This window comes from Diabrotica undecimpunctata, chromosome 5, assembly GCF_040954645.1.
Source record: "Diabrotica undecimpunctata isolate CICGRU chromosome 5, icDiaUnde3, whole genome shotgun sequence".
NCBI lineage: Eukaryota > Metazoa > Arthropoda > Insecta > Coleoptera > Chrysomelidae > Diabrotica > Diabrotica undecimpunctata.
In genome coordinates, this window is record NC_092807.1 from 86,930,627 (window position 1) to 86,947,536 (window position 16,910).

Genomic DNA, 16,910 nt, shown 5'->3' on the forward strand with positions numbered 1-16,910 from the left:
GCTATATCGCATGTTAGTATTCGTTCAGTTGTTTATTTTGTACTCCGCCAGAGGCCTTCTTTAAGTCAATAAATCAAAATTTGTCTTACTTGTATGTAACTATACGTTTAATACTAATGAAGACATTTTGTCACTCTTTTGATAGTCGCCTTGTTTGTTTTTTCGTTCGTACTGTATTCATACATGTAATGTCCTCTTAGCAATGTGTGTTTCTTTTATCTTAACATATTCGCTACCCCCTTTTCTTTCCAGTGATGTATCATACGTCACGATTTGACGAAATATTAGATCCCCCTCACAAAGCGCTCAAAAAATGAGCAGAATTAACCTTAGCATTTCCGTATGGAATTTTATATGGGAAATATAGGAGAAACGGTATAGCAGCGTTTTTACAGATATAGCTTTCACTTAATTTTATTTAGTTGTACTTAATTATATTAAATTGTTTTTTAATTTTACGTAATTTTGTAAATTAATTTAATTTTACGTAATTTTGTAAATTAATTTAATTTTATTTAATTCGATTTACTTTTATTTAATTTTATTTACTTTAATTTTTTCTTATTTAGTTTTAATTTTTCGTCATTTTATTTTAATAGTTAGTGTATGTTTATCTTACCCAACGATATATTAAATATATATTATATATCATAAGCTTACCTTACAATTACAGTGACCTATATTTTTAGCAATTTTGTGAAAAAAATACTTACTGTGAAGTAGTAAAATTTCTGATTAACAATATTCGAATCATTACTTTGTAGAATGAATTAGCAATAAATCAACCGTATCGTTTCAAGAACAAAATATGATTAAAATATCAGATGTAGGTAGTTCCGATTTTTTCCTAGATGACGTAGTTACCTTGTAAATATTTTCTGACATCCTATGGTCTCGCCTACCACCATACGCAGAGAAATATTAAACTTTTTTCAGGACAGAAAAATCCCACTCATCTCTAAAGTAAACATATCTTTAAAGCATATTAATCAAATTAGTGGGATACAAGATCTGCGGGGGGATCATAATAAAACTGAGAAAAGTCGTAGTTAGCAAATGATGAAACACACATTAAAATTCTCGGAATAACAATCTCATTACAGCAGAAGCAGTATTTTTTTTTAGAAACATATTTTTTAGGTTAACTTTAATTAAAGGTGTCAAAAGTTAAAAACTAAACAGGGAGTATTTGTGATCATCTGGAGGTGGTTATATAAACTGACAGTGACTTTGAGGATAACGTGTGTCCTTAAATTTCAACAACGGCTATTTACCCCAGAAAACTACGTAACAGTTATGAAAAAAACGTTTGTGGCAGTCCAGTGGGACTGCCGGTAGAAGTTATACTTCTATACACGCGTTTCCCTAGACGATTACGGCTAATTAGGCGATGTGTATTACGATTATAGTTCGAATATTTTAAAACTATAACCTAAGATTCCATTAAAACAAATTCAGGTCAGTTGTTTACAAAAGAAACAATGTACTTAATATTAATTTAATATGCCATTTTATATAAATAAGTACGCTAATAATTAAAAATAAAGTAATCAATCAGTGGAAATAATATCAAATAAATGTTTACGATTCTGAAAATGCTAAGATATTAAATAAATAATATTCATCAGTATTTAAAAATGACAATAGGTATACATAACTTACTTACCCATATGTTTAATTTACCATGATAACAATATTAATAAAAAAAATATTATTTGGTGATACAACTGTCAATTTATCTGACATTGATAAATACAATATTTAATTGTTGTTTGTTGTGTATATAAGTACACATTTAAACTTTCTTGAGATATTTACAAGTTTTAATTTATAATTTAACATGCCTAACGAGGCTTGTTACTCCCGTGCAAATTTCCGATTCACTCCCGTGCAAATTTCCAAAGTCTAACGCGCGTCTAGAAGTATACCTTCAAAAACCAACAACTCGGATTATGTAGTAAATTTTCATTTTATTTTAAAATTTAGCATTTTTGCGTATGTAAATATTTCAAAAATAAAAAAGGAAATTCATAATGGGATTCGAACACACCTACACCAGCGTATGAACCAAACACGTAAAATATTTGCCAATTAGACATGACACAACCGTATTTCAAAATTGACAGTTCTCGGTCATACAGTGATTTATTAGTCGAGATTATTAATTTGAAATACAAAAGTCTAAAATAATCATGCATTTAATAACATTTAATAAATAATACAAAACATATCACATAAATAATAATATTAATAAATATTATATATATATATATATATATATATATATATATATATATATATATATATATATATATATATATATATAAATATATCTAATAATAACTATAATATTTAATATAAATATATACAAAAGGAACATTTTTATTCTCGAGAGAGGAAGAGAGAGAAAATACATCTTCTGTCTCTCTCTTACTCATTAATGATTTCACCGATTCACTCACGTACAAATTTCCAACGTGGAGCGCGCGTTGGTTTGGGATGACCTCAGCGGAGCTGTTTCGCAGAGCAGTCAACAAAACCATGATAGCCTTGATGATCGCCAACATCCGGACCGGATAAGGCACTGAAGAAGAAGAAGGAGCGCGCGTATAGAAGTATAACTTCAAAATGTAGAAAAAGAAACCATTACATATCATTTGAATGAACCGTTGTGCCTTTGTAGGAACCACAAAGAAGGAGGACCAGATAAATAGCCGTAAAGAAGATGTTAAACAAACACCACCAGTGAGCTGTTTTAATACTAGAATCATTTAGATAAAAAATATTAACACTCACAGTATGCTCACAGTATTTTTATGAAAACTTCATTTTAGGAAGAAGTTTCCCTTTGTCCAAAGGGGAACTCATTGTCTGTTAAAACACTTAATGACTTAATATCTTTAATAAACGCCATTCTATTTACCTAACCTATTTAATACAGTCTTACCAATGACCACTTTTATTTTTCGTTTAATAATTTTGTTTTTTATTATTTATAAAGTTTATTTATTGTTGTTACTGGTTATTTATTAATACCGTTGATCATTAACAATTTATTACAGAGTACGGAAGTAAATACGAAAGACCCTGGTGCTGGACAAGACCGACAAAATACACCGACCAACAAAAAGGCTGAATCTAAGGAGAGAACTATTTCAAAAAAAAAAAATATGATGAATCCTACTTGTCCTTCGAATTTATTTCTGTGAGAATTGCTAAGAATCCAGATGGACAATGCGTTATTTGCAGTAAAATTATGTGCAATAGCTCTCTTCTACCTGCAAAGCTTAAACTACATCTTAACAAAAACCATCTGCAACTGAAAGATACAAGTGTAAGCTCTTTTGACAGACACAAAGAAGTACATAAAACCGGTATGGCTGCTTTACAGGGATATGTTAAAACAGATAATGAAAACGCAACACAAGCATCATTCTTGCTAAGTTACAGAATTGCTTGTGCTGGTAAACCACACACGATTGCAGAAAACCCCTTCGAAGGATCAATTGAAGAATATTTGTTTCTCTGTACACCCTTGAAGATCAACACAACAGGAGAAAATTTTTTTAAAGTTATTGATAATTTTATGACTAAACACCATATTGAACAAATGTATTAATGTGTGCAACGACGGAGCTGCAGCTACGGTGGGCAAAATAAATGGAACTGTACCAAGAATAAAGAATATTGTACCCAATTGTAGTAGCAGTTACTGCGTTCTGCATCGCCATGCCCTTGTCGCAACAAAAAATGCCATCGGCTTTATAGAATGTTCTCGATCAAACAGTACAAATTGTTAACTACGTTAAATCACGTCCACTCCAGTCAAGGCGTTTTAAAAAAGCGTATGAAGAGATAGGAAGTCAGCATCAATCACTTTTGCTACACACGGAAGTAAGATGACTTTAAAAAGGAAAAGTTTTATCAAGATTAATTAAATTGCGCAACGAGCTTACGATATTCTTTTCTGAATAACCTATTTCTGTATCTGCTAGTACGCTTGTTGAACTATTGCATGATGAGCAATGATATTGGCTTACTTAGCTAATATATTCGATAAACTCAACGTATTCTGCCAGTCCCTACAAGGAAGAACAGTAACCACATTTACAGGAAAAGACAAAATATCGTCCCTTACAAACAAACTTTGCTTCTGGATAGAATGTGTGGAAAAAAAAATTGCCAATGTTTTACTCTTTTAAATAACTTCCTGGAAGAGAGTGAGTTAGTAGTAACCTCAGATATGGAAATAAACATAATTGAACATTTAATTAACCCCGAAAAGTCCTTGAAAGATGATTTCCCGGAAAAGTTACAGGACATCGACTGGGTTCAGAATCCATTCACAAAACATACCAAGTCATCTATGCTAATTATGCCAAAGTATGAGAATTTCATCGACATCAAGTGTTCATCCCTTCTAAAACAAAAATTCGAATCAGCAGATTCTAATCTGAATTACTTTTGGATTTTACTTAAAGATGAATACCCCGCAATCGTTGAGAAAGCTATCATGGTTCTACTTCCTTTTGTGATGACTTACCGATGCGAGACTGGTTTTTCAGCATACGCTTATACCAAAAACAAGTTCAGAAATAGTCTGAATGCAGCTCCGGATCTTTGTATTCAATTGTCAGACATTAAGCCTAATTTTAATACCATTGTAAGAAAATGTGTGAAAAAATTTCATTTTTCACATTGAAATAGTTATAGTTACTTACTTAATTGTATTTATTTTTGTATAATAAATATTTTGTATTCCTTATAATATTATTTTTCATTCATAATTTCTTCCTTCTTTTACAGTCTTACATGAAAATTATTCAAACTACAAGGTAATTTCTTTATTTATCAATAGCGTTCCGCCAAAAAAAAATATCATCAATTAAGGTTTCGCCAAAAAGAATATCATCAATTAGGGTTCTGAGACCAAAAAAAATTGGGAACCTCTGCCCTAACCTATCGAAACAATACTACAAGCAAGAAATATTTTTTGAAAACTACAGAAACAAAAATGTGTAAAACACTGATAAGACCAGTTTTAGCATATTATGTCACTTGAAAACCCTCTCAAAAACATTAGAATCTATTTAGACAAGGGAAATCCCAAAATAATGTTTCAGAGGTCGCCCAGGAGAAAAGTTGTTCATATGTTGTTAAACAATGGTTTTTAATAAATTGTAATAATGATTTTTTTTTCGGCTCTTATTTGTTAACTGAAAAAATAGATCTCTTGTATGTTTAGGGTATACTTGATCGTTTTCGAATAACTTTCCAACTAAATTTTAAAATGTATATTGTCCATTATTTTAAATGTTATATTTTATATGTGTGTTTTTAATGTTGAGTGTCGTAGCTTTACAAAAATAATCTCAACGACTAGTAAGTTGTAATGACAATTTAAGATATGTTGTAAATATTTACACTTTCTTCTTATCACAGTGTCTTGAAGAAGAAATAAAAGAATTCCGAAAGCTCGAACAAAAGTCAAAAGAGTGTTTCTATAACATCCCACCTCTTGACTGCAGCCCTAATAAACTGTGTTAAAATTAAATAGCATTGTATAAAACTAGTATAAAAACTTACAACATGAGGTTAATCCATTAAATTTTCAAAATTTACACAACATTAAAACTTAACTTATTATAATTATCTAGTTATGTAAGTACAATATTTTAATTTTATTTAATTTTGTACAAATTCATTATGACATTGATTATGTTGATGTTTGATTTATGTCAGAAAGACACTCGTTTCTGTTTATTATATTTTTTGTTGTTGATAACTAGCTCTTGATTGTTATTATGGTTACGTACAAAGTGGCGCCAAATATGAATATTTAAATTTTTTGAAATTATATTATTTATAGTCAGAAAATCTAATATTAGAAAATTATAGTATTAATTTTCGTAAGACATAATGTAATTATAGATATTGCTTAGTTTACTTTCCTGCCCTATTAATGACTGCAACCCCAAAATAAAACTTTATTTTACATAACGTGTCAGTCAATAATACCTAACTACTTTATATATATATATATATATATATATATATATATATATATATATATATATATATATATATATATATATATAATAAAGTTTTATCTTGAGGTTGCAGTCATTAATAGGGCAGGAAATTGAAACTCTTTGTTCTTTATCAAGCTTTCGCAAAATTTATTTGCTTCTTCAGGATATGCTAAAATATGGTATCAGTAAATACAATAAAATTAGAATTAAATAGCATTGTATAAAACTAGTATAAAAACTTACAACATAAGGTTAATCCATTAAATTTTCAAATTTACAAAACATTAAAACTTAACTTATTAAAATTATATAGTTGTATAAGTACAATATTTTAATTTTATTTAATTTTGTAAAAATTCATTATGACATTGATTATGTTGATGTTTGATTTATGTCAGAAAGACACTCGTTTCTGTTTATTATATTTTTTGTTGTTGATAACTAGTTTTGATTGTTATTATGGTTACGTACAAATGTTACGTGTCTTTCTGACATAAATCAAACATCAACATAATTAATGTCATAATGAATTTTTACAAAATTAAATAAAATTAAAATATTGTACTTATATAACTATACAATTTTAATAAGTTAAGTTTTAATGTTTTGTAAATTTGAAAATTTAATGGATTAACCTCATGTTGTAAGTTTTTATACTAGTTTTATACAATGCAATTTAATTCTAATTTCATTGTATTTACTGATACCATATTTTAGCATATCCTGAAGAAGCAAATAAATTTTGCGAAAGCTTGATAAAGAACAAAGAGTTTCACTTTCCTGCCGTATTAACGACTGCAACCTCAAGATAAAACTTTATTTTACATAACGTGTCAGTCAATAATACCTAACTACTTTATATATATATATATATATATATATATATATATAAAAAAAAAATATATATATATATATATATATATATATATATAAATAAATATATATATATATATATATATATATATACATATATATATATATATATATATATATATATATATATATATATATATATATATACATATATATATATATATACATATATATATATATATATATATATATATATATATATATATATATATATATATATATATATATATATATATATATATATATATCTACGGCATAAAGTGGACTCCGCCCATGTTAAAATTCAGGTTCAATTAAGCTCCGTGGTCAAGTGGATACCGATATACGGAGCTCACTTGACCATTCCATAATATTGGTTCTGTCGATTCATCAACATGTAGAGTTTAATAATTTACAAAAATTTTTTGGAGCCCGTAAATACCCCTGTATCACAAATGTATATCGTTTAGTTCACGTGTATATATTATAGGGGTCGTACAGATCTTCTTCAATGTATATTTGAACCATACGTTTATCGGTTTAAGTAAGCTCTGAGAGTTTGGCAACTGTGCGATTATACCGTATATTTTCAGCATATACCGTGAACGGTTCATATGGGCTCCTTATTTTTATCTACTGTTCGTAGACAGTGTAATCTAATACGCATTACACTGAGTAACAGAGAATATCTTATTACCTGGTATAACTACGTAATAAAAGGTAACTGGTTCTTTAAAAACAGGTATATAGATACAAAAGGATTTGGGCTTATTATTTAATGGAATATTCGCTTGCATAGGAAATTTTATTTTTTCTGCATTTTTAAAAATGTTGTTCTTTTATTTAATATAATTTTATTAGTTCAATGCCGAACTCGATGTTTTTTTTAATTACAGAAATTTCGTAATATATTGTGTTTACGTGAGTATGTCTTTGTACGTCTTATGTAAGCATCCGATTAATAAAAACTAATTTTATTTCATCCAATCTTCTGCGATATCTTTTATAAAGCTTTTTTATTATTTTAGTTCTGGTCTTATTTGTGTACTACATATGATATCTCGATGAACGGTTATCTCAAAATAAATATGGTTAAGAGCTACAATAGATATTTTTGTGTTAAAATTGGTAGTAGTGTGCACAAAAACAAAGAATGGTTAATTTGTCTAACAAGGTATATTCGGCGGCAGATGCATATAGTGCAAGCGTCTATGTTTTAAGGGTGGAAGGATGTGCACCTCATTTTTAGCTGACAAGCTTGCGAACAATATTATTTCTGGTCCTCAATTTACCTTTTAGTTTTAAACAATAATCTGTGACTGACCCCGTGCGATACAAACTATTTTCAAGGAATTTATAGGGAGTCTACGTTCAACAATCATGACATTATTGGATGTTCAGTTTTGTGAAAGCGTCTATGTTAGGGAAATTGAAGGAGCACACACGAGCTTTTCAGGGGTTTTGGCTGAAAATTGATTCATAGTTTATTTTTATTGTGCAATAATAGGTGTATCGTCTATATAATAGAAGTCCTAGTATCTACCGATATGGATCGTTCGTTTGTGTAAATGTTATACAGTGTAGGTGCCTTTATGCTACCCCAAGCGAGACCGTTCTTCATCTGCTATTCTTACCATTGAGTGATATAAAAAATATTCTCTTGTGTAGGCATAAGCAGACAATATAAGTGAGTTTGTTATCCAAGGGGATATCATATAGTTTTTGAAAAAATATTCTGTAAGTTAAGGTGTCGTAAGCGGCATTTAGATTGAAAAATACCACCACTGATACCCGATATTTTTCGTACCCATCTTTGATTTAGTATTTGTGATGTACATTACTTTGAATAGCTGACAAACTAAAAATTTCGGCTGATAGTTTTTGTGGTCGTTGGAGTTTTTGCCAGGTTAAGCAAGGTAACAACTTTGGCTTGTCTCTAGACTTTGGGTATCTCCTAATTTGAATACAGTTGTTCATCATCTGGATAAGCCATTGTAGTGTTTTTGGTCCAGATTTCGTAATAAGCTTTGTGCTCAGATCCTCAATGTCGGTATTTGTATTATTTTTCATTAAATATGTAGATGGTGGATCCAAGCTCAAAATCATTAAAAGGTTCTGTTAGCTGACTGGTTTTGTTCTTTCTTACTTTGAGTTATTCTTTGCTTTTTTTCCGATAGAAATAGTATGTCTATATCTATAATGTGGTTTTCAGCGATCAGCTATATACCAAATACCCTAGGTTAGGCCCTATATGTGTTTCCTGTACTAGAAATTAGTCAGATTCGTGTTTAGCTCATATGTCTGATAAGTTTAAATAAAGTAAAGTTTCTTGATTTTTAGATATACCCTTAACAGTTAAAGACATATGTTATTAGAATAGTTGGTCCTAAAAAGGACCAATTTGACAAAATCATATTAAAGGGGTGACTGAAGAATTAGCCGATTAATTAATTAATCATTACCCGGGGTATGCCCCATTGCGGTGGTCTTATTAGTACTTCAATCTTCCTAAAGGCTCGTTTTTTAAACCCCATAAGTAATGCGTAATCTTTTACTTTTTATTAAAAATTTAAATTTTACATGCCGTGTATTACTTTTTGAAGATATGTCGAATCAGATTTGTATAGTAATAATTTTAGGTTCTAAAGAACCTCTTTGTGGAAAATAAATAAGTTTGTGATATCTGTCACAACTCATATATAGATAATAAAAAAATAAACAAGTAAAATAAGTGTAAACAATCTTAACTACATACATCGGCGCCACTGTTCAGGTTATGGGTTTATCACAGATATCAAAGGTTACATTTTAATTCAATGTACTATTTACGTATCTTCAATATTAAAAAAGTAGAAAAAGACATGTTTATGCTTTTATTTTTTTAAATCTATGCTATTTTCTTTCTAGAGTTCCGTCTTTTTGAACGACCTATGTTCTTTTTTCAATTGGGTACTTGTCCAAAGCTATGACAAATACTCTGTCCTCTGCTATTCTACATTAATATGACTGATTTATTTTATCTTTCTTGCAACTATTTTAATGGTTATCCTGTGTATCTTCTTCTTCTTCTACTTTTTCTTTTCATATAGACATAACTGCCTGTTTTTCAATGTGCCTCCAGTAAGTTGCCTTTCCATCGTTTTCGTGGTCGTCCTACTGATCGTCTTCCTATGGGTTAACCGTCTCTTGCCGTCTTTATTGTTTTATTTGTTGTCATTCTGCTTATATGATCGTTTTATTCTACTCTTCTATTTCTTAACCAGTTTTTGATGTTCTTCACCTTGCATCTACGTCGTATATCTGTACTTCTAGCTCTGTCCCATAGTGTCTTACCATCAATTTTTCTAAGTGTTTTCATCTCTGCTGTTTCATATCCTTTTTGTCCTCTCTGTGTCAGATCTTGTTTCTGCCACTTATGTCATTATTGGTCTGATGACTGTTTTGTAAATTCTGCCTTTCGTTTGTGTTTCGATATTTTTATTTCTTCATAATGTTTCATTTATGCAGCCTGTGGCTCTGTTTGCTCTATTCACTGGGTCTTCCACTTTAGTTTCGAGCTTTCCGTAGCTAGATAATGTGATGCCTAGATATTTAAGCTCTAACACTTGTTCTATTATATGACCTTCCAGCTCCATAAATTAACATCTTAGTAAATTTGCTGTTGTAACCATGCATTTTGTCTCTTTTGGGCAAATTAACATATTAAATTTTCTGGCGGTTATATGAAATTGGTACAGCATACGTTGTAAATCATTTTCACTTTAAAAAAGTAGTATTGCGTCGTCTGCACAGCAGATTATTTTAATTTGTTTTTCTTCCATTTGGTATCCTTTTTTAGTTCTTATTTTTTATTATTTCATCCATAATCAGGTTGAATAATAGAGGACTCAGGTAATATTCCTGTCTTATTCCATTGTCACCTTCAATAGGGTCGGTTAGTTCTTCTTCTACTTTTACTTTTATTGTGTTGTTTTGGTATATATTTTCGATCGTTTTGATTTTTCCTAGAGGTATCTCTCTTGCGTACAATAAGGGGATAACGTTTTTTTAATTTGTGTATCTTCTGTATATCATTATTTCTTTTGTGTATTAAAAATTAAATTTTGGTTATTATTTCTTAAGATTCTCTTAACGTGTTTATTAATTGTCTTGTTTTATGTGTATCAAGATATGTGTGTCATGATAGATTGCAATGCATATTTCATTTAATGTAATTAAAGTGCTCTTTGCGTTTGCCTATTACTTTCTCACTTCCTTAGCGATAGGTCTTTTTTTCCTCATCAATAACCTTATCCTCGCTCGATACAGCTATTTTAACCCTCTATAGCCCCGTGTGTACTCAAGGTAACAAAGGAGTTTTTGATGCAGAAAACTTTTTTAAAACAATTTCCGACTCTAGTATGCCCTCTGTTAATTTTAGGCAATATTTGGTTATACATTTTAATACACTCTATGAACCCATGACGAAACCTATATGGAAATGTTTAACAGTATGTCAAATGGACATGACTGCCTTATTAGTTTGATAAGATAGATTTATTGTTATAAATTGTGTACAATTTATATAAAAATACATACAGAGGCATTATATCAGCATTTAGATATTGATTATTGTTGACATTTGTTTATTTTATTGTGTTGTTTCAGTACTGTGATAAAAAACAGGTATGTTGCTTTGAATCCACACTTTACCATATTATTTTAAATTATTTCTTTAAGATGGATACAAAAATGTTCTACGGGAAAAGCAGTAAATATCCGAGGAATCCAAAGACTCTGACTTTGATAGTGATAATAAGAAAGTAATAATAAATTTTCCAGGTACCCAGATATTAATCGATCCAGAATCAAATAAAATGGAAAATGAAGACGATTTGTACGAAGCAAATTTAGACCAGGATACCAATTTAGATTTAGACTAAGATGAAGATGAGGGCGATACCGATAAAACTGAAAAACACACTGAACAAAATGTGCTTAAAAGGTCAAAAATGATCGTAAAAAACATTCAGTGGAAGAGTGGTTCTCGAACAGTATTTCCAATTCCAGAATGGAAAGGTAATTTACCAACATGCAAATTATTAGAACCGGAATTCCCTATACATTATTTTAAAAAGATGATATCTATCAATATGCTGGAAAACATAGTAGAACAAAGTAATTTGTATGCACTGCAAAAGAATATAAATAAACCATTGAATATGGCACTAGCAGAATTAAACCAATTTATTGGATCTGTTCTACTGATGTCAATATATGGCTTGCCAAGGACAAGATCATTTTGGCAGAAGGAAACACGTATTGCTCAAATAGTCGATACTATATCTAGGAATCGCTGGGAAGAAATAAAAACTAAAACGCATTTCAATAATAACGAAAATATGGTCAACAATAATGATAAGTTATACAAAAATAGACCATTCATCAACGGTCTATTTTAAAATTTTCAAAGTATTCCAATGAGTGAAAAATTGTGTATTGATGAACAAATGATACCATTCAAAGAGGCACATTCTTTAAAACAATATATGAAGAACAAACCAAAAAAATGGGGATACAAGGCATTTGTTTTGTGTGATAGCAATGGTATTGTTTATAACTGGGAATTATATACAGGAACTGTTAAAGATCCCCTTCATTTACCTAATGTAGACACCAGCGGTAATGTAGTAATAAGATTGTGTGAGATAATCAAACCAAACAAATACTATAAAGTATATTTTGACAACTGGTTCAATGGCATTCAGTTGCAGATTGAAATGGAAAAACGTGGACTGCAATGTTTGGGAACTGTTCTTTCAAACAGATTGCCTTATTGTCATTTTTCTGATGACAAGAATATGAAGAAACAGGGCAGAGGTACTGTAGAAGAAAAGCACGCTACAGTAGATGGCATAAGACAAACAGCGTTAAAGTGGTACGATAATAAACCGGTTCATTTGCTTAGTACATTTGTTGGTTCTAAGCCTACTTCGTTAGTCAAGAGGTGGGATAAGAAACAAAAATCAAGAATTATTGTATGCTGTCCAAATTCAGTACAATTTTATAATAAATTTATTGGAGGTGTCGATCTTATGGATTCACTAATTGCTCTTTACCGAACAGACATAAGATCTAAAAAGTGGTATCTAAAAATATTTTTTCACCTTCTGGATTTAGCTGTTGTTAACAGCTAGTTGTTGCATCGTCGTGATTGCGATTACTTTGAAATTAAAAAGAAAAACCAGTACGCTACATAAGTCCCACTTATGTAGCGTACTGTTAGCAAGCAATGATCAGATCAAAAACAAAGGACGTCCCAGGCTCAGTGAAATTGAGAACGAAATTGTAAAAAAACAGAGGAGAGGATCTACTGCTATTGTACTACCAAAGGAAGTTAGGCTTGACCAAACCTTCCACTGGCCAGTAATTTCTGAAAAAAAGGAAAGATGCATAAAACCAGGATGCTGTAATACTTCTAAAGTAATGTGCGATAAATATAAAGTTGCTTTATGTTTTACAACTAACTACAAATATTTGTTTTTTTGAATGACATAATAAATAAGTATATAACTTAATTCGTTAGTTTTTGCTAAACACTCCCAAAACTCTCCCCAAACGAAATTTAAAAAATCTAAAAAAATTACTAGTTGTTGTAAATGGATATTTGAGCACATATACAAATTAAAACATTTTATAAAAAAACAAGTTTACAAAAAAGTCGGGCAATAGAGGGCTAAGATATTTATATTTCACTATATGCTCTATCATTTGGTTTTCATTTATAATTTGCACCTATGACGAAATTTATAATATCTAAGATCTGGTGCTTTCATATGAAACTGGAATAAAACACTTGTTAGATAATATTTATTCGTTTTGAGTACACTTTTCTTAGAACCTAGTATATAAAAAAATAAATATTTGTCTGTCAACAAATTTCTTTATAAAAGTACGAGGCACTATTCTCATGCTGTGAGCTTTGCTGCTCTGTTACTTTTATAACGCTTAAGCTATTTTTAATTTATTGTCAATATTTTTGAGGTGTGTTATCTTAAATGATCATTTTTAAGGTTAGTACGTTTGATTAAATGAAATTGACATTAATTTGATAGTTTCCATTTTATTAGTGCTGATGGTATATGACTAGCATCTGTTGGTACTATATATCAATTTCAACATGTGGAAGTGAGAGCACTCTCTTGTTAGTAATTTCAGCGTAAATTTTGACGAAACCAGAAATAACCCATATTATTCTCCCCGTGTGATCTTAGTATTTCCGTTGATTAAACAGTATAGGGTATCCAATATCAATATCTAATGTTGATTTTTAAATGCACACTTTAGATACTCTGTTTTTGTTTACATTATTTTTAGACCTTTTTGCTCAAGCGCCCATCTCCATTGTCTCAATCATTAATTCAATTATCTCTCCTTATCTCTTACTAACACCACATCGTTAGCATACATAAGGCACCAAGGGATATCTCCTTAACATGTTTTCGTTAATTTTTCCAACACTAATTAGAAGAGATAAGGGATTAGCACTGACCCCTGATGCAATACTATTCTCAAATGAAATTTATCAGTCTTACCCTCACTTGTTCTAACATTAGTTTTCCATTACTTGCCTTATGATAAAAATTGCATCCGTTGTTGATATGCCTTGCATGAATTTAAACTGATTTCCTAATATTTCTGTTTCTTCCTCTATCATACTATCAATTATTCTCTCCCACAGTTTCATGGTGTGACAGAGTAGTTTTAGGGCTCTATAGTTTGTACAGAGTTTAACATCTACTTTGTTTTTGTATACAGGTACTAAAATGCTACTTCTCCATTTATCCGGTATTCGCCTTACTTTCAAAATTCTATTAAATAGTCCTGTTAGCCAACTTGTTCCTGATTTTCCTAATGCTGATCATATATATCCAGGGATGCCATCAGGACCTATGCCTTTTCTTTTTTTATCTTATGTAGCTCTTGAATTACTTCCGCGGTCGTCATTTTCGGCACCATTGCTATTACTGTCTCTGTTGCCTCTATAGATGCTTTCTCAAACTCTTAGTTTAATTGGTCGTTAAAGAACTCCTTGTAGCTATTTTTTAGATCCTTTCCTTGCATAAATAGTTTAATGTATTTATCTCGTATACATTTAATCTGATTAAAATCTTTGGTTTTCTTTGCTCCACTTTTAACAATTTTGTATGTTTTTTTATTAGTACTCAGTTCATTGTACAGCTTTTCATGCGCTGCTACCTTAGATTGTGCTACCGCACATTTGCTTCCTCTTTATCTATTTGATACTTTTAATAATCTTATTCTGATATTTTTTCTTGTCCCTCCTTATATAATCTTCTCTTGTCTTTTATATTGTCTTAAACATCGTCTGACTATCTATATTTACCAATTTTTAAGTCAATTTTCTGAGATTTTTTCAAGTATTTTAGTTACACCCTCTTTAATAATTTTTGACACATTTCTCCAAATTTCATTATGACCTTTTTCCATATTCCAACACATTCTTTTTTTATTTCTGTTCTAAATTGAACTACTTTGTCGCTTATTAACGTCAATTAATTGTTTTTGTGACTCTCCTCGATATTTTGGTTTTATTTCATATTTTACTTGTATATCTAGTACCAGTACCTTATGCTGTTGGCTTACAGTTTCACTAATTATTACTTTAGAGTCTTTACATAAGGGATTGGCTTACGATCCATATTTCAAATTGATTTTGTCTGCTTTTAAATTGGATAAGTTGGCTTTCTCTTTTCTAAAAGCATGTACTAACAGTGGACTAGGTATGGCGACTATTAGTACATGCTACTGCTAATTCCAGCATATTATCTGCCATATTATGTGCTGCTAATAGCATTCTAATATTTCATCTATAGATTAAATCCGTATAACAAATAGATATTTTTCACTTTCTCGGAGTAATAATATTCTAACATACAAAATCCTATTAAATTGCCAAAACCTTCCTTGCATATTTTATTCACTTATAAGGGACAGCAGCAATATTAGTACCATAATAAGGGTATAGTCCTGGACTGGCTAATCGTTGGATAATAGGAAGCATGAGTGTAGCAGTTTTAATGTTTTCGGGACTGCTACCTGGTATGGGGGAGCAGAGATATCAGTACCAAGTTATTGCATATATGAATTGTTGCTTGAACTTTATTATTATTAAACAGCACTATATAAACAGCACTATATTCTATAACACAAGAAACACTGTTATAAAACAGTCGAATAATATACAGATTCTCAATTCAAATATTCAAAAAATTAAAGAACAGCTTACTAAAATAAAAATCGCCTATTTAAAATGCAATCCATTAATGGCCCAAAGTACCAAGCACTTCTAGCATATGGTAATGATATTGATCTCATAAGAAACTCTCTCCCGTCTGCGACATCTTCAACAAAGTGAAGAGAACACGAAAAATGTTTTACTTAAAATCAACAAAATGAAAAACAAATACAAGCGAATCAACAGAAGGGAGCAATTCAATCTAGATTGTGAATAAAACAAGTGATGTTTTTATCTAAGGGGACGTCATAGAATTTTTGGAGAAATTTTCTCTAATTTAATATGTCGTAAGCGGCATTTCGATTTACAAATACTACCCCTAATACCTGATATCTTTCGTACCCGTTGTTGATTTTTGCAACAACGGGTACGTTATTACATACTTTATAAGTATTACGAATAAAAATAAATAAGCAAGAAGAATGTAAGTGTACTATATTTAAACCAAGTGACAGAAAAAAAAAAGAATATTATACATACATGTACTTCTAAATTAAAAATTATATGCCTGACAACGCAAGATACAAAAAACAATGATTTAACATTGAAAACAATGATAGCTTGCACAAGCGACAAAGTATTTAAAACGATAAGGCCGAACATATTATATGTAATTGTAATAGATATGTTGGCTAAAATTATACCTTTAAGGTGGGTACACATATGCGAGCCGAACGGTATACGTACAGTACGCGTACAGATCCTTGAAAAATATTCTACATCGTACT

At 30.2% G+C, this 16,910-nt stretch overlaps 2 protein-coding genes across 3 annotated transcripts in view; one reads left to right on the top strand and one right to left on the bottom strand.

Annotated features, from left to right (window-relative positions):
• The window catches only part of LOC140441434 (5-hydroxytryptamine receptor-like), a 2,088,213-nt gene that overhangs the window by 1,603,374 nt on the left and 467,929 nt on the right, over nt 1-16,910 (bottom strand). The gene's annotated exons all lie outside the window — the stretch shown is intronic.
• On the top strand, nt 4,244-4,702 carry LOC140442344 (zinc finger BED domain-containing protein 5-like). The gene has a single exon (XM_072533418.1). The coding sequence runs from the start codon at nt 4,244-4,246 to the stop codon at nt 4,700-4,702; it is 459 nt and encodes a 152-aa protein (XP_072389519.1).